The sequence below is a fragment of the Lutzomyia longipalpis genome, chromosome 3 (genome assembly GCF_024334085.1).
Source record: "Lutzomyia longipalpis isolate SR_M1_2022 chromosome 3, ASM2433408v1".
In the NCBI taxonomy this organism is placed as follows: domain Eukaryota; kingdom Metazoa; phylum Arthropoda; class Insecta; order Diptera; family Psychodidae; genus Lutzomyia; species Lutzomyia longipalpis.
In genome coordinates, this window is record NC_074709.1 from 26,579,690 (window position 1) to 26,607,232 (window position 27,543).

At 34.9% G+C, this 27,543-nt stretch overlaps 1 protein-coding gene across 2 annotated transcripts; it reads right to left on the bottom strand.

Annotated features, from left to right (window-relative positions):
* Positions 1-2,318: 2,318 nt before the first annotated feature.
* On the bottom strand, positions 2,319-27,543 carry LOC129793503 (proton-coupled amino acid transporter-like protein pathetic). Of its 2 annotated transcripts, none has more exons than XM_055833598.1 (4): positions 26,655-27,543; positions 3,494-4,518; positions 3,224-3,380; positions 2,319-3,008 (listed from the first exon to the last, which is right to left on the bottom strand). In XM_055833598.1, the coding sequence occupies exons 2-4, from the start codon at positions 4,426-4,428 to the stop codon at positions 2,757-2,759; spliced, it is 1,344 nt and encodes a 447-aa protein (XP_055689573.1). In that variant the 5' UTR covers positions 4,429-4,518; positions 26,655-27,543; the 3' UTR covers positions 2,319-2,756. The 2 variants fall into 2 exon arrangements, with proteins under 2 accessions (XP_055689573.1, XP_055689572.1); XM_055833597.1 differs by lacking the exon at positions 26,655-27,543 and adding an exon at positions 16,100-16,798.

Sequence of the window (27,543 nt, forward strand, 5' to 3'; positions counted from 1 at the left end):
AATCGGCTTAATTACTTGTTTGCCTCTTTCGGGAGATCATCACTCATTACGCGGACATGGCGGGGAAGTTGATTATCTCATTAAGTGTCTCTCTCCACAATTTTTATGACTTTTGCCCAATAAAATGTGAATCTCTCTACTTGATTTTTCTTCTTCTTCATCATCTAAAGCACCAGATGCTGCGGTCGATCCACTTTGGAGCACTTGTACGATGGTGCCCCCATTGAGGTGGGTGGCCTGAGTGCGACCACTTAAAAGCCAACACCGCCAATGGGCCCACCAGATAATGTGATTATAATTGGGCAGAAAGCTCTCCAAAAGCAGATCACATACTTTTCAGAGTCCAGTGAAATTTGAATATTATGTTAATCGGCAACGATGGAGGCAGCAAAGAAAAGAATATTCCGGGAATTTGAGAGGAGAAAGAAAGTGTTTGAGGAATGAAGTCATTCCATCAATTTGAGAAGAAGAAAAAACTCCCACGGCTTCTTGTCTTGGGCGTGAGATTGCGTCTTGCTGTGCAAACAAATAGAGCGGCACAGTATTGATTGCCTTATCAGAGGCCACCAAAGGGGAAAGGATTTACTCGATGGGGAGCCCCAATAAACAGGGGCGATTGTTTGGTAGCTCATAAGGTAGGTCGAGGTGTCCCTGAAGACTCTCACGGGAAAATAATCACAAAAGTGGGGGAATTTTGTATTTTTTTTTTATCTATCATGAGAAATTCCGATACGGGGAGAGATTTGTGCGGATTATCATGCGTGGGAAAATATTGATAAGAAGTCCACAGGTATGTGCTGGAAATAAATACAAAGGATTTATTTTTCGTTGACTCTTTGGCGTCTTTAAATGTTGAAGAATTTGATATACAAAGTTTTCTAAGGAGCTTTTGACTACTTACAGATTTTCAAGTGAAAAAAAAAAAACTTTAAAAATACACAGAAGGTCTTTAAGAAAAATGAATTTTAAAAAATCTTAGTCTGATTCATTATTTTTAGCATAAGTCTGTAAAATGTGTGTAGATTTAATTTCATGCATCGTTGTAGATTGCCTGAAGGTATGCAAAAATTTAAAAGTTTTCGCGGGATGTGTTAGCGTGTGTCTAGGATGACTAAGAAAAAATCTAAAACAAATTTAATAAATTAAATTGTAAAAAAAAAAAGATTTTTACAAAGAATAATAACCGAAATAACGAACAATTGAGAAAAGATCATCGTTGCCCCAAACTGATGCTCGTTGTACTTTTGAAAATTCAATAAGAAAAAGAAGAAAAACTTTTCATTTTATTTTCTTTATTGTATTTTTATTGTCTTTAAAAAATAACAAAATATTGATTCAAGTCTATCACTACAAAACCAATTAGTCCTTACGAGCTACTAACACTCTATACAGTTCCATGTTTGTATTTTTTTTTTTTGATTCGAAAGAAGGTCTAGGAAGTTCTAATATTCGTTTTTTTACTAACTTTTCATTTATTCCACAATTAATTATTCGTTAGATTTTTTTTGTTTAAACAGTTTTATGTTGAACTTCAAGCACACAAAAGTCAACGACAACGTGAGCTTTCGGCTTTAGGTCTGGGAGATTTTTTTCTTCGAATTTTTCTTTTATCATACATATCAGCACATATTTTTTGAGTAAATAGATTTTTTTTTCTTTAAAAACTATGATATTATCACACTTTTCATCAATGTTTCTCTGGCGTTTTGTTTATCGAAAAGATTTTTTTCTTAATTTTCTGAATTTCTTAATTTTCTGAATCTGAAACCAAAAAAATTGGGGTAAGTTTCCTTTTTTTTTATTGATTTTCTTTTTGTAATACTTGGAAATTAAAAACAAAAAAAAGATAAGTCTAGTAGTTTGTTGTGCCGATCACAGACGGAGGAGGTGCAAAAACAAATTTTGGTTTCTTAAAAACTAGGCTCTCCTAAGCATTAAGATTCTGGGTGTTATCATTAAATACTAAATAAAAAGTTTTTTTTTTAATATTTTTGGTATCTAACGATAAATTTATCGATCAATCTCCGTTTCCAGATAAAGCTTCAACGTGCGAGAACTTACTTTTTAAGAGACTAAAATTTTTTCTTTTAACAATTTTCTTCTACTTCTTTGTTCCAAGTCTATGATGCGGTTTTATAGCGACCGATAGTTTTAGAATTATTAATTTTATTTTCCATATGAGGAAAAATATATTTATAGGCATTTCCTATTGAGGAAAATAATTATTTAAAAGCTAAAAGTAAAGCCTTATTATTTACTTTCTTCTTTTTCTTCTCACTAAATAAAATCATCTTAAAATCTAAAAACAGACGCATACATTTTTCTTTTTTTCACCACAGTTTTTTTAGAAAATTCTTCCAATGCAATAGACTTTTTTTTTCAAAGGGTTTTTTGAGCTTTTTTTTCCTTCTAATAGATACTATCCTGAAATTTGCCTAAAAGTACGTTAATTTATTTTTTAAAAAAACGTTGATTTTTTTTAATAATATTTTTGTCTTTCATACAACTAAAGAGAAATAAAATATTATATAATATAGGACATTGAGAGAAATCACAATTTTATCATTTTCACTAGAAAAAGAAAAGAAAATCGACACAGTAAATTCGCTAACTAAAGAAAAGGATAAAACATGCGTGAAGGATGATGTTGAAATGATAAAATTTTCTTGAATTTTTCTTTGCTGCTTCCTTTGCGGACAGAGTCAGGATAAATACATCGCAAGAAGATTCTCTCGTGGGGGCGAAATAATTTTAGTCTACAGATGCGATTCGATTATTTCAATTACACTGACATAGGTGCCAGTGATGAAGCCAATAATGCCGAAAAGGATGAGAAGGATATTCTTCCATAGCCTCCAGTTAAATCGGCCCATACCATCTTCCCAGTATGTGACGATCTCAATGACTGATGGGAAGATCAGGCCAAGTGTGCTAAGGCAGACGGCACCAATGAGGGAAATGAAGGGCCCCAAATTGGGGATGGCAGCTGCAATACCCACTGTTAGGATCTGCAAAGATTAAGGAAAAGAAAATAAAGGTTTAAGCTTTGATGAGAATTGTTCAGAAATTGACTTAAATTCTTTACAAAGAATCAATTAGAATTCTAAAATAGAAATAAAAAAATCTTATCCCGAAATTTCTTAAAAACAAACCCAATAAAAAGATTTTTATGACCATCACTGTATAAACTAGAGCAAATTAACGAAAATGATCCTAAACTTACCACAAGACCAATCCTGAGTGAATATTCAGCGGCATTCCTGTGCTCATTGAAATTTCCCTTCAGATTCTTCCACAGAATCTCCATTGGGACGTAGAACTGGAGGGAGTATGTCAGGAAGATGGCAATGGCAATCATTAGCTTCACAGATTGAGCCAAACTGAAAGAAAAATTTCACAATTAGAACATTTTTTATAAATTTAATTTCAAGAAAATCCCAAAATTAATAAACTTCTTTAAGCTTTAAAAAAAAAGAAAGAAACCTTTACTTACATTTCTTCTGTGGGAAGATTGAGCGTGATGCTCCCCTTGGTTTCTTCGCCGTACTTGAGGTAGCCGAGGAATCCCACGGAGGCGTATAGGCCAACAACAAAGGCCATTCCAGTATTGAGAACTCCGGGGCATCCAATAAAGTGCTGTGGGCTCTTCATGTTGTTCTCCAGCGACATGACAACACCAATGCCTTCCAGGGCGAAGATGACAGTGCCGAAGAACATTGGCCACTGCTTGAAGTCCGCAACGGCATGGCGTTCAGACACGGAGGGCGTATCGGTGAGAATGTACCACATTGTGATTCCCATCCCTGCAGCAATGAGCACATTAGCCACCATGGAGAAGGGAGTGAGGTACTTGAGATTGCGGATGAGATTGATGAGGATCAGTGGGAGCAACAGGGCGGCCATGTAGACGCGCACATCGAGATCCACGGAGTAGTAGTGATCGACAACTTGCTTAATATTCGTAGCGACGAAGACAACGTACACGCAGCAGCAACCAATGAGGTCAACCACGAGGAAGAGATTGATGATAAATCGAGCGAATCGTGACCACTTGTGGAGCCCATCTGGACCAGCCAGGAAGGCCGTTTCGGCAATGTCGGCGAATCCGAGTGACGGGATCTGGGCACGACGGCAGAGGATGTGCGAACACTTGACGAGGATGTGGACGCAGTACGTGCAGATGATGCCAATGGCAAAGGTGGCAATGAGACCGAACCACAGCCCAGCATTCAGGAAGGCCAGTGGCATAGCCAGGATTCCCGAGCCGAGGGATCCCTTGAGGAGATGGACGAGGGTTTCGGTGTTTGTGGTTGGATGGGCGACCTTTCGGTGCTCAAAGGGGTTGTACTCGCCCGCTTCTTCATCCTTCCGGAGCTGCACAAGGGGCAGCGTTGAACCGGCTGCCTGAGCTGCTGGTACGTCATTCATCTCAGCCTTTACTTTCGTGTACAGTGAGTCTCTCAATTCAGTCCTCGCACTCTGCTTCCTCTGATCATACTGTGTGATGATCGGGAATTCCTGCAAAGAAAAAAAGATATTTTTCAATTAGAAAATTATTTCATTTAATTTCCCACAAATTAACTAATTATATACATACATATGTATGCTATGTATTGTACATAAAATCCAATTAAGAATTTAATTATTCCGAAAATTTAGAAAGTGGGAGTTTCAAGAACAATCTTCAAATTTTATCTTGTCTCTTTAATTTAAATTCTTGCTCCTGACCTTGAATTTTGCATATTTTGCATATTTTGCATAATTCTTATTAAAGTTTTATTATCTTACGAAATAGGGGAAGATTGTCTAATTCTGACCTTCCGCAATAAATTCTAATTATTCTTTTTAATTAACAGAAATTTAATTTCAAATAAACATTTCAGTTCAAGTAAAAAAAATCTTTCTAAGTAATCAAGAAGTTTAAAAAAATATTCAAATAACAAAACATTAACAGAAAATAATTTTCATGAAATCTTTCATTGAAATTTTCACGTGAATAAAACCTCTTGGCGCACGGAAGCAAACTATGTGTCTACACTAAATGTCTCCACATAGCAAACTAGGCGTCCCCATCTCACCAGGCGTCTCCATTGACGTATGTTTTGGTTTATTTTCGAAGCACATTCCCCTTGCCACAAGGCGCCAAATGCTTGATATTTTTGCTTGATTTAAAGTGTGTGAAAATCACATGAAAACATTACCAAAATCACCCCCCTCTCGTGCGCCCACATTTGGTGCCAAACAGCATAAAATGCTAATCAATTTCTTATGTGTCTTTCATCCGTGCGCGCACAAATAAAAGAAAAGATCCTCGCATTGAGAATTTTTGTGCGTCGTGGCAAAATGCTATTTTTAACATTTGAAAAGAAATCTCATGTGTGCCGAGATATCCAACGCACTTGGCATTTTTCCGCAATCTTCCCTCACGAAGCAAAAGCAAAATGTTCATCATGTCCGTTGATTGAATATCCCGCCGCCGGCTGTATGTGAATGAGATTCAGGCGGGAATTAAATTTCTTTTGGGCAAGAAAAATTGCGTGGGAGCTGATCTGCCGAGTCAAATGGCTTCTATTTAGAGAAATTTCATTCATTTCTCTGCAGTCTTTTGGCCAATTTTCAATTTTGAACATTTTGGGAATTTTTGATAATTTTATGGGGTTATGTCAAGGTCACTGTGTCCTTGTTAGAGGTCGGACACTTTGAGAAATTTTTTAAAAAGAAGAAATATTCCTTTTTGTAATTTTGAGAATTCTGAAAATTTTTTTAAAAATGATTTATAACAGTTCTTTAGTTTTTTTTTATTCTTAAACAGTCTTGAATAATTCAATTAAATTTTGTAAACATTTTCCTTCTTATTAAGATTCTTTCCTACAAGTTATAGTTTTCAGGTTTGTGTCAAGGGTGCTATATTTATAAAACTAAAAGCCGAAAGCTCTGAATTATTCAAAAAATGCATAAAAATATTTTTTCAAAGTTGAAATTCCACCAAAAAAATGCGGATTATTGCGTGGAAGTAAACATAGTCAATTGTTATGTGAAAGCCTCTTCGAATTTTTGTGTTGAGAGGGAATTTTTGGCATTGGATTTTGGTGCAATGAACGCCTTCTGGCCTCAAACTGGTTAATCGGGGGAAGGTTGAGTGGGTTTGTACACACAAATTTTACCTTATTAAATAATTCACTCTCCCAAAAAGCTATTGTCGAAAATAGAATCTCTAAACATTCATTCACGAGAACGTTTAGCTTGGAAAACAAGGAACACGCCTTCTCGCGATCGTGTGCGGAATAAATCATCTGTCCGCGTGGAAGGAAACGCAGATAAATTGTGGGTGGATCTCCGCAAATTTTCGGGGTTTCAATTCATTTTGCAAATTGGAGATAAACTTGACAAGATTGAAGGACATGTGCTTGTGCATTATTGCGCGACCTCTTTAATGGAGACGCCTGGTGGTTGATGTTTTTTTTTATTCCTCTCTCTCGCCACTAAAAATAGCGTCGAATTTTCAAGGTTCGCCACAATAACCGCCTTCCGATACCCCAGACATCCCACAAAATTGGCCAAGAATTTAAATCCTTAGGGGTTGATAAGTTCTCCAAAAGAATTGACTCATTGCGTTTTATGGGGGAGTTTTTGGAGAATTCTTTTTTAGGACATTTCATAATTCTAAGGTTTTCTTTATTTATTTGATGAGGCTAGAACTTTGGCGAATATTGAAAATATTATTAGAGAATCTAAACAGAATATTTGACTAATAACGAAGAATATTTTATGAATATTTTTTGACGAATATTTAAGCAGAATATTTGTAAAATAAAGAAAAATATTAGACAAACATTAAAAAAGAATATTTCAAGAAGAACAAAGAACACTTAAACAAAATATTTAAGAAATAACGAAGAATATTTGATGAATGACGAAGAATATTTGAGAAACAACGAAGAATATTTATGAATATTCAAAGAATAACGAAGAATTCCTTCAAATTATCATTTTTTTTAATAATTTATCGAGCTGTTTTAACAAAAAAGGAGATTTTTTGAACAATAAAATTAGAATATTTAACGCATAACGTTTAATTCTCTCTAAATATTGAGAATATTTTCCAAGTCAAGCATTCTTAACGAATATTTCAAATCTTTTGCGATTTTAACAAACTCTTGGACGATAAAAAAAATAAACAGATAAAATACAAAACTCCAATTAATATTCATCTTCAACGACTCCAGCAAAATAATTGAATTTTCATAGAGAAAACAAATTTTCCTTATCAAATTCAAAACATATCCACTTGAATTTCAATCCCCTTCAAACGTATAAATATTCTTAAGGAGAAAAGATTGTTTTGTTTTTCTTCTTTACTTGCCCACCCTTTTGGGTGAATCAGCTCAATTATTTTCTTAATCAATACTCTATCATGTTTGCCTTTCATTCGGTAGCAAACACGCAAAAATGAGGGGATATATTGTGAAAAATTTCCCCACCCTCCCAATCTTGCCCAATCGACTAACAACCTTGGGGAGAAAAGTTCAAATTGAAGACTGACACAGATTTCATTCAGACTGTTGGAAGAAAAAAAATTCAAGCCTTGGAGGATTTTTCTCTTCTTTTTTTGTGATTTTTTGATGATGTTTAACCGAGTGATTTGTTTACTCACATAGTGCCCATCTTGCACAATAAATTAAACAAGAGAGTTTGTATATTTTTGGATGTATCCAGAGAGAACATTAATGGGTATATACTCCTCTCCCTCCCACGAAAAAAATGATCCCATTACAGCAACGCATATCTGAATGATAATCTCTCTGGCGGGATTTGCATATGCGCTGAAATTATGTGACAAATTGCTTCGCCCTCAAAAGAAAGCCACTAACATGGTAATTTAATTGCCAAAAAATAAAACTCTGACCAAATATTAAATACAGCTACCGCCTTCGTAGCTAAATTATCCACCCTCGCCCACACTCTGAGGAAGGATTGGTTTAAAAAAAATCATCCACTCTGGTGCGGAATTGTGGGATCTTCTGCCAAGAATCCGCATATTTTTTCACATTGCTCCCAAACCACATGAAATGTTCTCTTTGACGTGCCAAATTGACTTCGCAAGTGGACAATGTAATGCAGAGAGTGTGGCTATGCTATGTAAGAGGAGAAGCATGTTGCCACGTTGGGTCTGCGCAACAACCTTCAGAATCATCTTTCACCAACTAATGCGACACAAAAATTGCATTGAGATCATGCACAATATATCTCTTCTTGATATGAAATTTCAGTTGAAAAATATATAAGGAGACTCCTGTTGATGTCGTTAAGTTAGTTTGAATTTTGACAGAAGAAATGGTTTGACAGGAGTAGTTTGACAGAAGTATTATGACAGAGGCAATCTGACAGAAGTTAACTGACAGCAATAATTTGACAGAAGTAGTTTGACAGAGTTAAAGTGACTGAAGTAAATTGACAGAAGTATTTTGACAGAAGACTATCCCTAAAATTCTTCAATGAAGAACGCGATGCATTCTTCAAAAACTAAACTATCTTGAAAAGAATTTCTAAACTTTCTCCTTCCTCAAGAAAATGAATTTAAACAAAAGTAGATAAAAAAGACATTCAGTGGCGAAATGTAAATTCAACATTGAGACTTTATAAACAACGTACAGAAAGGTCAAACATCTCAAGAACCACCACCGAAATGGCACAAAGACATTAAATTCACGCACAAGAACGAAATGATAAACATTCCGCACATGAAATTCATTTTGCGGTTTGGAGAATCTAAATGTTGGTTTTTGTGTTGTTTTTTTGCACTTTCTCAGAATATTGGTTTGAGAAAGCTCTGGAATGTCTGAAGGTCGAAAAGTTTCTAAAAGATTTTAGTCTTTAGCAGGTTTAGTAGTCTTACAATGGAGTTTTATTTCTTTAATTTTTTTTAAGGGTTTTCATTTTAATAATTTTAAGATAATAGATTTATTTTTTAGATTAATTTGATAAAATGAATCTATTTTCGGTTAAATTTTAAATTTTTCGAATTCGGTTCAAGGAAGTCGAGTCTGAATGAAAATTTTAATTCTGAAATTGTTAGTATTTGGATAAAAATTTATACCTAACATTTGTTTTATTTTAATTTATCCAATGATATCTTGCAAATTTTTTTTAGGAACTAAATCAGATTAAAATCAAATATATCCAGAAAATAATTTTAAAAAATATATTTGTTTATGGACAACAAGAAATCTTTAAAAAAAATTTAACGATTTTAACTTTCAAACCAATAAAATGATTCAAATCAAATTAATATCTTATTTTGAAAACTAAATTTGCAGCTTATCCGTGCTAAAAGTTCTATCAAATAATTCTCAATTTCAAACCAATTTAAAGGCTTGGAAAGCTTTCCAATAATGTTATTCATCTCAACTCAATATTGCATCATATCGAGCTAAAAACTCGTCTTTAAGGAAGCAAAAATCTCATCTTTGGGTCGATGAATTTGAATTTCCCGTCGTTGCCAAAAAGAATGTCAAGGAGATTCCATGTCGGGGGGATTTATCATTCCTGCCTGACTATGTGTGTGTCTGTGGTTGAACTAAATCTTCAATCAAGCACCTGATAAAATCCCTCAAGGCCCCAAAGAGAAGAGGAGATATTGGCATTTGGCACATGTTAATCTTTTTTTTTTTGGGTATCTCTGTGTTGCGCGCGCATTTCGGTTAAACCTCGTGCTGCAAATATTTACATTTAGCGCAGCATTAAGCAATTCTGTGCAATCGCCAGCTCAAAGTCCAACCACACCGAGATACCTTAATGAGGGTCACGCGTGTACTTCCGCACAATCTTCAAAGGCCTCGCGAGGGTTTTCCTTCCCGTTGCAATTCCGTTTTAACACCGCATCGGCGTCCCTTCGCACCAAGAAGGTCTTTTGGCGGGAAAATTGGCGAATGCGGGAACTCATTGCACGTAAACCGTGTCACTGTCCTTTTCATTTTTCCCACACAATTCATCGGCACACCACGCCGTGAAAGTCACAATAAGTGCCAAAATGGTACACGGTGTGTGTAGGAGCTAAAAGAAGGCGTCAATCGGTGCCTCATACACGGAACCAGATTCAACTAGTTTCTCACTTTGCATCTGATAAAATCCCATAAAAAGCCCGCTAAGAGCCACGTCCAGCAATCAATCGCACAGAGAGATTTCCGGACTGCCATTCACCTGGCGCGATCCATTGAGCTTCTTATTAAGCTCACACACCGTCTTGAGGTGAAGTAAAAATGAAAAGAAAAAACAGCACCAAATGAGATAACGCACGATGACTCCCCACGAAGATTTTTTTTTGGCCGCAGATTTATATATTTTTGTTGCTATTTGAGGTCATGACTCTCGTTTGCAATTGTTTACTATTTCACAGGGTCATCGTGAAAATCGCAAAAGTTGGATGAGGGCAAAAAAAGTGCCGCGCGAGAGCGGGTCGATGTAATCTTTAGCACAGAGGAGCTTCCACATTTTTTGTTGCTTATGTATTTGCAGAGATTTTGTATACAAAATTAGAAATTCCTCAGAGTTGAGGAGTAATGAACAGAAATTGGAGTTTTTGTAGTGAGTTGATTTTCTTATTTTGAATGGTTTTTACAACGTGAGGCAGATTTGAAGCTTTTTTTCGAAGTTTTGGAGCTTTTTTGCATCTTTATCAGACCCAAAAATGTTCTATATTTGTCTTAAAATATTTCTTTTAATTAGGATCGTAGAAAAATGATTTGAATAATCAAAGCAAATTCTCAAAATACTCAAAAAATTAAGTAAAAAAATATTTCTTAGGCCAGTAAAATATTTATTTTTTTTTATTACGGGTTCCATCAATTCAGATGATTTCCCCGAAATATAATATTTATTTGATAAAGTGTTCGTTTATTTGAAAAAATATTCGTTTGATCAGTTAAAATTAAATTTGATCAGTAAACTATTTTTTCTTTACTAAAAATTTTTTATTTATCAAAAAAAATTGTCTGGTTTGTCTTTAGATCAGTAGTAGTTTAGATTAGTCTGATCAAAAAAATATTCATTTAATAATCAAACCGTACAATCACCCTTAAATCATTAAAAATTTCTTCTGATCAGTAAAATTTTTCTTTGGTCATAAAAATTTATTTCTAGTCAGTAAAATATTTGTTAGATCAGTTCAAATTCATTTTCAATCAAATCAGTTGTTCACAAATTTTCCGCATGATTCTTTATATTTTCCTTATCAGACGCCACCACATCCGAATTCCCCCCAACTTGCCACGCAATCAATACGTGTGGTGATTGATTGCTGAGAAATATGATATGACGATTGCAAATTTTCCGTGACATCCCCAGTCTAGATTTCCGTCTAGATGCCTATCTTATCTCACGGCGGTGGAATGTAATAAAGGGAAATCTCGCAAATCTCGTGTATTATGGCATCAGGAATGATGAAATGTGTCATCGGCAGTTCAGGAAAAGTCAATCAGTAATCGCGAAAAAATGCGCCGAGTTCAAATTGACTGAACTTTCGACAGAGTGGCGGCGCTGCTGGTTGAAGAGGAAAAAAATCTGCTAATGAACAGACCAGGGCACGTGTAGCACTGTGTATGCAGGTAAAATGCAAATTCATGGAATTAATTTTTTTGTCACCACAGCTCAATGAGCGATGAGTATTCAATTCACGTTTGGAACCAATCATTTTTATGGCCATCACTTATTTACTTTTTCATATATAGATGGCACTGTGAATGTGTGCGAGACGTGAAAGACCATTAATTCCAGCGGACGACGATCGAGTTCACAAGAAATGGGTTTTTGTACAACAAAAAAAATTGGAAAAGAAGTGGGAAAAAGAGACTTTTATGTATAGAATGGAGAGCAAAATCGTAGGAGATGTAAAAAAAATGCCATTGTGGTTGAAATATGTATGGAACATACAAAAATTTAAGCCCAAAAAAGGGGGATATGTACAAAAAAAACGTCCACAGTTCTGTTCGAAAACGCACACATCGGTAGAGGCTTTTTGCCTCTCACCACGGTACGCGGACGATCTTGAAACTCTCAAGAGCAGGGTGATTCAGTGGCTTTTGAAGCTGCAGAAAATTATTAATATATATTGTGGAGATATATAGCAATTCGATCAATGTAGGTAGCGAACGCACGCGACTCCATCTATTGATGATCACGCGACTTGATGCGATCATTGGCCGGCGATCTCGTGCGTGGGGTGCATTATCAATTTCTCTTTTACTATTCCCGCCTTCCGCTAACGACGTCACGCCGATAATTGAATGACTAAGACTATTTTAGGTCTCTCATTGATCATCTCGTCTAAAAGATCGTGCGTACCCCGATCATTCACAAATTCGCTAAATGACTCTTGATTGCCAGTTATTCACATCGCCACGTTACTATCTCGCCTCAATTGTGGTCCCGTCTCGCTGATAAATCAATCAAGGCCCAAGAAAAAAAATTTCGACAAACTACGATCGTGAAGATCACTTTTTTTTCGTACTTCAACCAATTTATACGAAGCAGAAAAATCCAGTGACATCTAAAAATAGCCCCATACTCTCTGGAAACATTCCACGCGCGCTATCAGTGGTTAATTCAAATGCAAATATTGTGTGTGAGGTCTTACAGCGTGATCTCGTGCTCCATTCCATGCTATTATGTCCTACATGTGACGCACACCTCGTGAATCATAAAGATAATGGAGATAAATTTCCCTCACTTGCGAAATTATCACCACTCTATCTTTGGGGCAACAGAAGCCAAATTATGAATGACGCCATAGCGCACGAAGATGATCTCCATTGACAATACGCGCGAAATGTTTACATTCGATTTCACATTAATGGCGGTACGGGAGCTACGGAAAATTCCTCTTAAAGCTGTCTAAATGGAGAGAAAGTTGATGAGAGGGTCTGTTCTTCATCCAATCCAGCTGCTGTGGAATCTTCCGAATGTGGAAAAGGTCGCGATCGCGAGTAATGCGTCCATGTAAATAAATATGGAGTTTTGTAGGAATATTTTGGGATCAACATGCGTTGTTTGCTCTACAAGTCTCGCATGGGCTTCTCATGAATGGATTAAGGTGCTAAAATAGATAACATTGACTGATTGGAAACCTAGACAACGGATTAAGAAAATAGGGTAGAAGATCATGTGATCTTCACTGGGATAAAATCGAATAAAATGGTTAATGGGTATTAATTGGTAACGGTTTTGTAAGTTTACGTTTATTCCATTTGAAGGAAAATATTGAAGGACTAGCGTTCTAAACCTCCTTACTCTGACTTCCTTTAGAATATTCCTATAAAGTTTAATTAACTCCGATTTCATTTTAAAAAAGCTTTAAAAACAGTTAAATTGTGATTTATGAATCTCAGGAAAACAAAACTCCTTAAAACCAGTTAAAAACATTCCTAAAATATTGCGCAGAAACTTTTGTAAATCTTTCCGAAAAAAGACAAATAAACTTTTATTATCTAATTAAATATAACAAATATAGAGAAAAAAAACCAATTCTCAGATGTTGTTTTAGAGTCTAAAAGTTTCAGGATAATTCCAGTCTCATGTACTAATGACTTAAGTATTCAGGTGTGCCATAAAAATTCCACCTTTAAAAAGAATGAATAAATTCTTCCATTCAACAAACATCTCCAAACATGTCTTTTGTACACATAAACCATTAACTTCTTGTTCTTCATGGTACACTGAAAAAATGCAAGACAAATAGTACGCGCGATAATGAAGATTGATAGAAAAGTCAAACAGATTAGGTCAAAAAAAGATGAGTAATGCTGAATGAGTAATTCTGCAAATTTTAAGTTCATTATCTGCGACGTTTAGTTTTTTTTTTCATCGTGGTTTGACTAATTTCCTTCAATTAGTTGGCTTTTACGACTTCTCCGAAGACATTTCCGCGCATCAGACGCTATTTTTATCGGGTAAGTGCAATAGCACTGCAAGGAGCGCACCTTGCGGAGAATACAAACAATTATGTAAAGACTCTTCGCGAATGTCAGTTTTTCTGCAAGTTTTAAGTTAAATTCTTTGGATTCCACTCGTGAGGTAAGATTTATTTAAGTAATGACTGAAAGCAAGCGTCGAGAGTTTCGTTCTCAGCTTGAAGATTATCAAATAGTAAACGGTAAGATGGCGTAAGACATGGAAATACATAAATGGCGACAAAAAGGTTAGAATGATCCAACGAGCCGGAATAATAAGATTTTTTCAAGATATCTTTCTCAAATCCTTCAAGATCTGAGCTTATGTAAAGGTTTGTAAAAAAATCAAGTAAGTAAATTCCGCAATTAATTTAATGAATTAAAATTATCTTCAAGACAAAGATAAAGGAGGTGAGTACAAATAATTGAATTTTAATCAATAATAACTAGGAAATCGTCTAATCTTTCATTAATGGATAGCAGGTGTTGTCTAAGCTGATCTGCATAATATCAACAAGAGGCTAGAGATTTAAGTTAAAAAAAAAAGCTTCGATTAATGCTTTTTTCAAAATCTGATCAGGATCTTCTTCAGGACTTGAATCCTTAATTTTTTTAGATTAATTCTAAAGGTAAGATTGAATAAAAATCTAAATCTAAAAGCTACAAAAGGCTATTCATCTAATAAAGAACGACAGGAAACGTTGATGAAGGTAATCTCGAAAGCTGTGCAAAAAGCAACTTAAACCATATTCTAAACTACTTCTATAAAGGTCAAACTCCATAGTCTGAGCTTGGTATGAGTTTGGTGGTATTGGTGTTCTCTGCTATCTTGGGGAATTTGCCAGATGTGGCATATAAGCCGATCACGGCCCAATGAACCTACTAATGTTATATAACGTGGTATTAGTGGCCATTAGGGCTCTAAGGCAAACTCCATACGACCAATGCGATGAGATTGCGTTGAGAACGTTGAGATATAAATAGAAATTTCGAGAAAAAGAGGGAGACTCCACGTAAAAGATCTTGCGGCATGATCTTGGGTGGTGATCTCCGACAAGAATGATTGTGTCACCCTGTTTTATGCTCTTTTTGCCGCGTCTTTCTCATATGCCCGTTTCTCAAATACATCGGGGGCTCCGTACACCGTAAAGGAAGGTATAGAGCTCTCACTGGGTTGGATGTTCTTCAGAATGCGTTTTCGCTTATTTCGCGAACGGAATTTTCCACTCACAACTACATACGTAGTTTATATGGTAGCCTGAGAGAGAGAGGAGCTATAAATATACATTTTTGTTGTATATAGTAAAAACTTTAAAATAAAACTATCCTCAAGCACACAGCGCCATCGCCGTGCGAGTGCGGTGACTACGGACAACATACTTAATCTTTTGGTGGATAGAAAATTGCTGATGCTGGAGAAATTGGATGAGTGTGGAAAATTTTTCATGTGAGGTGCCCTGGGGGAAAGAGGAAGTGGAGGAAGTCCAGGAAATTCGTCTCTAGGTATCCTAGATTAATTGGGAATTGAATATGAATTTTACCCCCTGCCAAAAAATTGAGAAACATTCTCGCGAACGGAGAATCTTCAGACGCGCTCTCAAGCTATATTTAATTCAACTTCTATATACATTACGAATTTGCCAACAAACTCCATTTTCCCCCCAATCTTTGACCATAAAACTATTTCCTCTTTTTATCGTTGCACAGGGCTCACTGATAAGGCAAATTTTTTATATGCGAGAGCATTTTATGTAACCTCACTTGAGCATATTGTACGTGAAACGTTATCAAAGCCCAATTTGTGTTTTATTGAGTGTTGATGAGAGGAGAAAAAAAGCTAAGCACGTGATTAAGAAATTTCACAGCATTTTTCTTGCTGGAGAAAAATTTCCAGATAAGTGAAGAACCTTCAAGGCGCCAGAGCAAGCATACGCCCAAGTGCAAAAAAAAACTTCCTAAAGCTGATTCCACAATCGCTGTACGGGGTATTGATTCATGTTGTTTCGGGGGATTAATATATAGGAATTTTTCCACTGTGTTGAATTTTTTTATTTGGAGGGAAATTTATCATTTCCGCGCTTTTTATCACACGGGGTGTGATTATGAGTGTACACATGGTGTTAAGAGAGAAAAAATTATGATTTTAATCAACTTACAGAGTATTCCGTTGGCGCCAGTGGCGTTTTGGAAGAACTTTTGTGAATTCGATCCATATTGGTCAGTTTTCTGGATAAATTCCCACCAAGAAGATGTTTTTTGGAGGTCTTCACCACACTCGAGTTTCTCTTTCCAAAAATCCGTTCGTTTGAGTCTCAAAATGTGCCTCTTTGCACAGTCAAATGTTTCTTACAATACAATACGAAAAAAAAAACTTTCTTGGAACTTTGGTCAGCAAAAAAAAAGAGTCCTTTTGTTGGTCACTTAAATCTCAATTTTTGCCACATTAATGACCCTCTACTTTGCGACAAAATTTCTCAAACACTGCACACGCAAGAAATTCACTTTGAGCCACGACGAGCAAAAATTGTCTCTCTTTTCTCTCGTTCCTCTTCAACAAAATGCTTCGCGAAGTTAGAGAAATTCTCCAAATTATTAAAAAAAAAAATATATATTTATTTTTTTGTCAGTATTGGAAAAGATCAATACAGAAATTAATAATTTTCCTCAGGGCGCTTCGCAAATTAAAATAAAATAATTAATTTAGTTCAATGGCGGAGCGCAAGATTCGAGGAATTTCACTGAGACGACCGTTTTTCAAGCTGTTCTAAATAGGAATGAGAGTCTCTTAATCAGCGAATATCAAAATAGAATGCCGATTTCCACGGCATGTGCCTTTACTTCTTCACTTGTGCTTCGTACTATGTGTACGCGACCAATATTTATACCATCGCCTAAACACACAGACCAACTTCTCATACCACACGGTGACACACACCAATTCACCCTGGGGCTGAATGGTGTGCGTATGTGTGGAGTGTGTATGTGGTAAATTTTCGAGATGGTGCTCGATCGAGACTCATAAACCGAAAACTGCCACGATAGCGATATTCAACCCTCAGTAGCGCATTCGGTGCACTTCTTACTGTGAAAAGATGGTTTGTGCATCGAATAAACTATCTCTGTGGCGCCGCCTTGCGGTAAAGCCCCCACCTACGGGGCACAGTGATCGATTTAACATAGTTGAAAATGAGAAAATAGGGGGAAAAAGGCAGGGAAACTGCAATAAAATTATATTTCGATGTTTTATCAACTTGTGAGTCTCGCTGTGCAATTGATAGAGAGCTTCTTGTTATGTTTGTTGAAAAATTATTTTTTATTAACAACAATAATTAACAAAAAAGAATAAAAAATTGACGGTTTTCCTAATTTTTTTTATGTATTTTCAATATTTAAAAAAAAAATCTCTACAATCTTGCAAAATTAGTTATTAAACAAAAAGCAAAACGTTGCTGATCAAACGAAGATGTTGCACTTTCAATTGACATTTAGCCAAGACACCCACCTCTACTCTTCACGAAAAATTCTTTGCTACGTTAAAGAATAAAAAAAAATGAATTTACTCATCGTATTAAATTTATTTTACAAAATATATTTCAATATTTAACATTTTTTTCTTATCAATTTCTGCAAATATTCTGGATGTTGTGTATCTATTTTGTAAACATTTCTTCTTCTCCTTTTCTCATCTATGTCGTCAAACTTTTTAATTAAAGAAAAAAATCTTCCATTCTCGTGATATTTTCAAACACATATGCGCGAGTATGTTGCCATGAATGTTTGCTTTCAACCAACATTTTACCTTCTGCTTTTTATTCTTCAACATTTTTCTTTACACTGTTACGTTCTCAGTTACGTTTTCATTTATTTACATTTTCGTCTATTTTAACGTTTATATTCTTTCCAAGTGAGCGCTTATGTGTGGTGCGATTTTAAAAATAAAGCTGAGAAATTGCGCCATGATATGTGTGTCTAATTGCTTAAGTCAATCAATAATTTCCACCACAAGGTGTATACGAAACTTATCAGTCCGTCGTGTGATAGTACTTCCCCACACACACTGCTGATTGTGATGAGTCCGTGCACGAGAAATACGTCTTCTTATTTTATTTTTTATCTTCCCTCAACATCCTTGACTTTATTCCCTCCTTGATTTAAGAGCATGCGGCATTTTTATGTTGTTAAATCACTTGTCTGCCGAGTGACTAAAAATCATCCCATCGTGATTCAGGGGGTGGCAAAGATTAAAATATGAGAACAATGTAGGTATTCTTTTTTCGCATTAAAATATAAATCACATTCAGTTTGGTCGTGACGTCTTCTAGTGTGGAATTTTACTAATCCACCCATGGCACCAGCTGAATTGGCAAAGTGGCAAAATAATCACACGAATAAACACTTTAAAAAGAAACAATATTTACATTATGTTGAAAAATGCAGAGTTCCTCACAGAGAAGCCTTTTCCCCCCATTTAGTCATATATGGGGCTCTTAAGTATGTGGCGAAAATTATTTTACAGCCATTTCATAATGGGAGAAATAATAAATTGTTGTAAAAGCTTACTGATGTGTGAGTCAGGAGGGCTGATAAATGCGTGAAAAAATGTTGAGAAGCTGTGACTAAAGCACTATTGCTTGATGGAGAACTTGAAGCTTTTAAGTGGAAATTTTTGGAAAAAATCATTATTTAGAAAAAAAAAAACTTGAGATATAACATCATCAATCTGAGCCACCCTATGAAAAGATTAAAAAATAAAATTTCTGGAAAAAATTTATTAGTTTTCAGTAGAAGACATTAAAAAAATATTAAAATTATTCGATTTATTATTCGACCCAATTCTAAAGTTCTAAATAACTTTTAAATCTTATTAAAAGCTCTAAATAACTTTTAAATCAGTTTAGAAATTCAAAAAAAACTTCAAATTGGTTAAGAAGTTCTAAATAACATTTGAATCACTTTAGATTTTAGAAGTTCTAAATAAAACTTTTAAATCAGTTAGATGTTGAAAATGAATTATGATCTTTCTAAAGAAAATGAATTAATAGCAAAAGTGAAACTCTAACTATTAAATTTTAATTGTATTTAGAACTATTTATTAAATTCAAGATCACGTTTAAAATATAAAGAATTTTTAAAATTTTGTTTTAATAAAATACATTTGAAAAAAAAATTCAGATCATAAAGTTCTAATTGATTCTTAGGTAAGAATTTTGAAAATTTCCCCCAACAGTTCTTACAGATTCTTATGAAAATCCTTTCTTATGAACGGGCTTAGAACCTTATCTATAACCAATTCTTTTGATTTTCCCAAAATTTCTGTCTCAAAATTCACGTCAGAATGTATTTTCTTAAGAAAATCTTTCCACCTCTCGGAAAAGAATATTAAAAACTTCACCATTTATTTGAGCAGACGAGGCAGACTATATTATGACTTTTCTAGGTCAAAAAATATTCTGCAGAAGGAAAGCAATTTAACCTTTTGCTCTTGAAAATCATTTTGAAAAATCAAAGACACGGCGTACAAACTAATGTGTCTTATCATGCAACCTCCCACACATACAATTTTCTTGACCTTTTCGTCTCCCTTCTGAGGCATTCGCAAAAGCACTACAAACGAACCTTCGTAGTCATGGTGAGGTGCACTATGGGCACAATGTTGTTGATTTGGTGACGTCAATTTAGGTGAGAAAATACAAATTTCCGTGGAAAAGTTGAGGAGCGAAAAGGTATTAGTTGAATGAACGCATAGCATCCGATTCAAGGGAAAAAAATGAATCTCTGACGTATTGTCAATGATATAGCGCCACAGTGGTGAGAAAATTCCAGTTATTCACAAGTGGGGGAGATAATTTTTCAATTAGTGGAAGCAATTTTATTGATTAGGTGATTGATTTTTCCGCTCATGCACCAAATCCACCCGGCGTCTCCACTGCAAGAGCTTTCTGGTTCGGAGGAAGCTCAACTGCAGAAGTAAAAAGTTCTCTATAATTTCAGTCTGTGTGGAATTTTGCATGGCAATAATATAGAATTAATTTACTTCCTGAGAATGAAGTTCAATTCCATTGAATGCATTATTATGGTGTATTTTTTTTCTTCTTGCAGCAATGCTAATTTGCCAACGTAGAGGCGCAACAATGAGGAAAAGCAGCAGCGAAAAGTTCTACGAAGCTAAAAATAAAATATAACACACATTTCCATTCAAATAACCAATAAAAAATGCTCGAGAGGGGGCTTTTTTAATCACACAATGCACAAATATTGATGTTTTTCTTTTCAACCAGTCTGCAAGATTGATTCAAGATATTAACTTTGTGTTAACAAGACTCAAATCACAAGGTGTCGTCCGCGTATTTAATCAGTAAATTAATATTATTGTTCCGCGCGCTAAAATTAGCTCGCGCAAAAAACAAATTTTCCTTTTGATTGATCACAAATAATTTGGAATATTTTCAAACCTTTCGGCAAAAATACCTTTTGCACATTTAAAACGTTTTTTTTTCGTGGGGAAAACACAGAAAAAATTTCAGATAACGTATCAAAGTGTTTATTATTTTTTCTTGTGAAAAATAATCATCGTAAAAAATTAATTAAACTCTAAACTTTATCACAACTTGTGGTAGATAAAATAACCAAAACTTCCACCGTCTTTGGCTTCTTTGCAAGTCATCACAAATTGCGAGTCTCGTGTGAAGGTTAAAGAGCTTTTGCTGCTGTGAAAGCTCCCGCAAAGAAAATTCCTTTGCGTGCTTCGTCAACATTTTATGATTGATGGAATTTTATTGCCAAGAAAAATAATAATTTTCTTTTAATATAAAAATCTTCATGCAAAAAGAGATAAATTTAAAAATAAAAGAGAAAAAGTTAAACACGTGCCCGTTAAATTGCAATGAAAATGACTTTTTAGTGGAAATCCACGAGAATTCTTGAGTCTTTTGACTCTTCTAGACGCAATAATTCCGTTTCTGTTCACTGGCAAAAATTAAATAAACCGCAAATCACAAAAATATTCAACTAAGAAGCGAAACGATTAAATTTTCTTCGTGCGTGAATTTTGCTTGATTTTACACTGTGCAACAATTTTTGAAGGATTTTAAATGAATTAAGTATTCATAACTCTATTGGCCAGAGAATTTAAAATAATTAAATTAGAAGTATTTTTTTATTCTTTAATATTTCTTTGATATCTTGACTGAAACCTATTGAATTAAAGGAAACTTTTTATGATTATTTTCCTTATTTAATATTTTCCCGAAATTTTTAAAAAATGTTATTTTATCCAACTTTTTTTTCTAAAAACGTTGCATGAAGAGAGATTATAAAATCTTCTAAATAGGTAAAAAGTGCTCATATTAAAAAACTTTCTTATTATCTTTAATTTTATCCAATTTCTTATCCAAATATTTTTTAAGGATTAATACAACACTGTGTAACAAATTTTTCAATTCTTTTTAATTGAAAACAATTCTAGTTAAGTTTTGGAGCTTTTTCATCAAACCTTTTTTTTTTAGATTTTTCAAGTCTTTCCAATCTCAATCAATTAATAATATTTTTTCCCACCAACTGATCCACCCTGTGGGCTTGCATTTTAGCCTTTAAACCACATTTCTCGTCACAACAAATCCCCGCGGATTGAAGATTCAACGGAGTAATGGGATAAATTAGCATTGATCATGGGATTTCCATATTGTCGCATTAATTGCTCCCAACATCGTGATATAATTCTAATAGAATTGTTTACAGGAAAACACACTTGTGCAGCTGGAAATTGGAAATGTAAACCACACCGAAGTGACTTCTTATGAATTTTCCACGTGTTTATATTTTTGCAATTATTGTGAGTTTTGAGCTTTTCTTCTCTCTCTGCTCAAACGATGGAAAAGTCAATAAATTTGCTAATTAAATTAGCGCAGTCAATCTAAACTCAACTGGCATCGTGGGCAAAAATTGAGACGTTTTTGTGGAAATTTTGCGGAAAAAGTTGTCTCACTTCTCACTGCAAAGACGTAGTTTATTTGTTTCTATATAAAGTGTGAGGCATGTGATTCGGTTAATTTACCACGCGAGTCCAAACAAATGTCCAAAGATAGAATAAAATGGAAGTGAAACGTTTTTTTTTTCTTTTCTTTGTGGAGGATCTTGTGGGGGATAGGCCATGGAGGAAAAAGGGGGTTTAAGGTGCTTGATAAGTGTGTATGTCGCGAAGTTTTGTATGGAGAGACAAATTGACCAATTGTGGACCACATCATGGGGCTAAGTGATAAAAACGACACACTGTGTGTAAAAGTTAACTGCAAAATAACATCCTCATCCGTTCTTAAATGGCCAAAATGACCCTCGGCGTACTTTTAGTGTGTCGCACGTCATTGGTGCGAAGAAAAAGTTAACGAGGGTGCGCAAAACGTCGCTCCAGCACATCTATATAAACTCAATTAATTGACAAACATTTTTCGGACGTCTATCTCAATTTGAAAATACATGGCGCGTCCGTTCCAAGTCCATTCGAGCCCCCCAAAGTGCGTTGTTCTTGAAGAAAAGCCCGCGCAAATGACGGGACTTTCAGCTTCTCAGGACAGAGGCACGAGATCTCAGAAGGGGGAGTGTGTCGCGAGTTTTTTTTTCTTCACACTCTGAGGACGCGGAGGTGTGTTGTACATAATTTGACCGGGTGACGTATGGCAAAGAAATTTTTGATCAAAACAAGTTTAATTTTAGCAACACCACCTCCCCAAATTAATAACTTCAGAGACATTCCAATGATCATGGCGAAAAATATTATATCCTGCCAGATTTTTCAATTTCTCATTTCTCCGCACATCGTGGCCCAAAAGCAATGGGGAAATGTAAATAATTTCATTGAGAATATTTAGATTCCTTTAAGAGTTTTTAATTGAACGATTAAAGAGAAGAATATTTTTTTCTGGGGAATTGAGAAGAGTTTTAGAGAAATTTTAAAAATATTCTGATAAACGAATAATTCTATCTAGAACTCTTTAAAATAAATTGCCATAAAAAAGAACCTTTCAACGTTTATTTTAGACTCTTTTTGTATTCAGAATAAAAGCGATTTGTCATAAATTCCATGACAGAACTCCAATTGAAGGAAGTACGGTGAAATCACCAATAATTTTTAGCCACTAAACAATTTGCATTCTTGTTCTCTTTCAGTGCGGAATAAAAAGACTCCACCGCAGAATGGAAAATTACGTAAATGCTTCCATTCATGAGTATGAAAAAAATCGATTAAATGTCGACCTTTCAAGCTCAATTAAGTATTAATCCCCAATATTGCAAATTATCTAAATCTGTGAGCAATATATTTTGCGAAAGAGCGTTAAAGAGTCTTGAAGAGAGATGATAAATTACCTGTCTGATAAGAAAATTATATATACCTATCATAGTTGAGAAAACCCGTTAGAGAAATATTTCGTATAACAGATTTTGAAATTAAGAAGAAAGCTCCCGCCTGCAAAGCTCCACCTTCTGGGAGCTTTTGGGACAAAAAGACAAACTTTTTGCAACAAAACGGCGCGCGCGCGTGTGGAAAAGTTATCCACACACCGTGCGATTTTCTATAAAAGTTGAATAAATTTCCCCGCATATTTAATTGTTTTAACGGACACAGTGAGATGAGGAAATTGACAATTTGTCGTCTGTGAGAACAAGGAAATTCTATAATGTGACAAAACACACAATATGGATTTTTTCCCGCGCACGGGAGTCTGTGCAACACGTGAGCCACGATGATTGCGATGAGATCATGATCTCATATGAATTAAATCTGCCGAAAAAAGAGAGTTGGTGGAAGAATTGAACCACCAACACACAGACACCCGCCAGGAATTTAATTGTGTTGAAACAGCGAGCAAAAAAATTATTTCTTAATGTGCGCTCCGCTGCGAAATTCAAAAAGGTCAGAAAGTCTATAAGAAAAGCATTTAATGGAATTTTTTGGTGGTGATTTTTGAGATTTTATGCTCTTGCTCTGAAAATATTAGGCTTATTCACCTCTGCTAAGTAACCGCAGAGTTGATTGTAAAAGAAAAGGAAAAATTGAATTTTTTGAGGAAAATAAAAAGATTTTGTATGGTAATCTAATAAGGGAACTCCCTGGTAGATTGTAAAGTTTTGTGTACGAATATTAGAATATTTAGAAAACTTTTGTAAAAACGTATAAGAGGGACTTAAGTAAAAGGTTAATGTAAGTTGTATTATAAGAAATTTTAGTTCCTGTTTTCCTTAAAAAATTTTAACGATTAAGGCTATAAAAAATATATCTTTTGTGGAATTTACCATCTTGTCAAGAAACATAACCTCAAACTTTGTTGTTTAATTGACACAGAGTGAAAGTAAAATTAAGATCGAATAAAGAAATATCTAATCTTTTTTTTACCCCAGTACGCATTTACCTATCAATTTTAGAACATTTTCTGTAAGAAAATTCTCTAGATCGCGAAAATCAAAACCTAAACAGACATAACCTCACATATTGATTACATCCTTCTAACAAAATTCAATTCGTTTTTTTTGCACATTTGTCGTCTTTAAAACAACAAATTGTTAATTTATTACAATTTTTTTAAGAAGACAATTGTTTAATTGTTACATTTGTGATTTTTGTGTTAACAAGCGTTAAAAAATTACGCCATAATTGTTTTCCGGATTTATTTTAATTTTATGATTATATCAGTGAATTCCCCAATAAAAGTCATAAGGAAAACGTGTAAAATGAAGTATAAACCATCTTTAAAGCTCTTTTTAACAAGCAAAACACTTTTTTTTTACACAGATGACTTTTTTACGCGCTTACGTTTTACGCTTAGCAATTAAATTTAAAGGAATGCTTAGAAAAAATATTTTGAATGTTTTTGTCGCGATTTATATCTCATAACTATCTTACGCATTTACTCTTCCTTACGCATTTCAGGGGAAGGCCCCTTTGGTATTTTCTCAGAAAATTCTCTGCAATGAAATTTATTTAGTTTGTACATTTTATTACCATCTATTGAATTGTACATAGAAATAATAATTTGATATTGTGGCCCTGGCATGGTTTGTCAAACCACATTTTTATTCTATTTTATAATTCTTCTATGTTCTTAAGCAAAATAATAGTGCTGTAAAACAATAAGACGCGTTTACCGATATATTGAAGCATTGAAGCACTAAAGGTCTCAATTATTTTTTGTATTTTTATTACTTTCATTGAACGGAAACCGGAAGAAAGTCAATCATAACGCGTCCAGTTATAAGAGTTGGTGTCCCACAACGTGGAAAAGTTTATATATGCGTTAAAATTGATTTTTGAGCAGTAACTATTAGGCAAAGTTGAATTTTTTTGTGAAATTCAGCAATTTGATGCATAAAAATAGACATATCTCTAGTTCTATAAAACCTACAGAAATTTCGTGACTAGTTTTGGAAAGATCTTGAAATAAGCTATAATTTGACATATATCTCAATGATTTTCAAGGTCACCTCTAGAACACAAAATGGCGGATTTTTGATTCACAAAAAGAGTTTTTCGCATTTTTCGTCCTCAAGGAATGGCTTTAGAGGTTTCTGATGTTTTAGAAAGTTGTAGATAATTGCAAAACCTTTAATTTGATACCAAATTGAGCAAAATCGGACAAGCGGTTCAAGAGATATGGCTCTTAGAACTTTTCAAATGTAAGAATTTTTCAAATGGCTATATCTTCTAAACGGCGACATAGAATTTCTTCATTTTCGGACTGATGAAAGATATTGAGTCAGGCTACAACATATCAAAATTTAAAGGAAATCGATGATGGCAATTCGGAGATATAGCCCCTTAAAGTTATGCAATTTTTGTTTTTGATTTTAGCGCCTCTTGCGGATATTTTTGAAACTTGGAATGTTCTAGACAGTTGTAGGGCTTCTCAATACCTTTCATTTGATACCAAGATGGTCAAAATCGGTCAAGCCGTTCTCGAGTTATATCGAAAAAACACTTTTTGCTTTGAGCCGCCATATTTGCTAAACGGCTTGACCGATTTTCAAGTATGAATTATTGATGAAAACGTCTCACTGAGCTCTACATCATACTAAAATTTCAGACCTCTAGCTATAAGGGAACTGGTTGACGGTGTTTCAAAATGGCGGACGGCGGCCATCTTGGATTTTAAAAATGTAAAAATATGAAATTTTACACCTACATTTCTATAGAAAACTTCAAACCTGAAGTCTCTATCTGTTACCGTTCTCGAGCTATAAGGCAAAGTTTGGGCGACCGGCCGGCCGGCCGGATCAAAAATTTTCCACCACCATTTTTGGAATGTGGGTTGTCTGAAACGTGCTCATACCAAGTTTGAGCCCGATCTGAGGTGGTCGGAAAATCCGACGATTACAATACTTGGTGTTGGCCACGAAGTGGAACACCAACTAATATCACTTACTGAGATTCTTTCTACTATTTCATACTTGAGAACTTTTAATTTCTTTGTCATAAAAATCCATTTTTATTTAATGTTTTTTTAAGACCTTTAAATCACACGAGTATTCTTCTCTTTGTGCTTTTACTAAGGAGCTAAAAACTCGCACTTTTATATAGTTTTTCTTCCCAAAACAGAAAATGGTGACAGATAGAATTCTTAATAATAATTTCAAGTATGTATAATAAAATTAAAATTTCTTAGAACGAAGAACTTGTAGAATGAGGATGATTAATTCTAAAAGAAATATTGAAAAAAAACTTACTCAAAATCTGGCGTTTTTGTCTTCTTTGAAGCCAACAAAAACTCCTCAAATAGACGATCTTCAATGTCAAGAAGAACACTCCGTACGATCCTCTCGAAAATGATGATCTTTAGTTCACTCTGCACGCTCAAGAGCACCAAGTAATTGTCCACCAATCCCCTGCTCTGTGATGATTTAAAATTGCACGAAAAATGTCCAAATTGGGGGGCTTTTCGGTTGAGAAATAAATTTAAAATAAAAAAAATTGCAATATGAAGCACTGAAATGGGGAGCAAAGTGTTTGCGGGCTCACGGCTTATAAATCACTGATGCGCGTATTCGCACTGCTTTAGGAATTAATCAAATTCTTTATTATTACAAAATCACTGGGAGAGTGGTTGACATAATATGTTGGAGAGCTCTCAATGCCACCGCACAAAAATCTCACGAGCCGTACACGACGGAATATCACGGCGGATTGATGCGGAGTCTGCTTCAAATGCGGACGGGAACCTTTCAATTAATCAAGCCCCATCAACCGCCCGTGAGGCCGTCGATGTTTGCGAATATGTGATGGGCCATTGCGGCTAAGAAAAAAATCACGCTCGCGCGAAAAAAAGCGAAGAATTCTCCTAAACCCACCGACACTTCTTTGCGGCTTATTTGGGCCCCCAAGAATTACTTTTACACACACATTGGCAATTTTTTTCGAGCTTAGCTCCAAAGGCCCCTACCTTAGAACCTGTGCCCGTCTAATTCAGGTTTATCGTGATTTTTTTTTCCACGCATTCAATGCCAATCGCAGGGCGGCGGCGGTTCTTGGTTAACCTTCACCATTGCGAACACTTCTGGCTTTCCAGTTGATTACCAATTCAAATTTAATTGTTGGTCAGGAGACGGATTTTAGGAC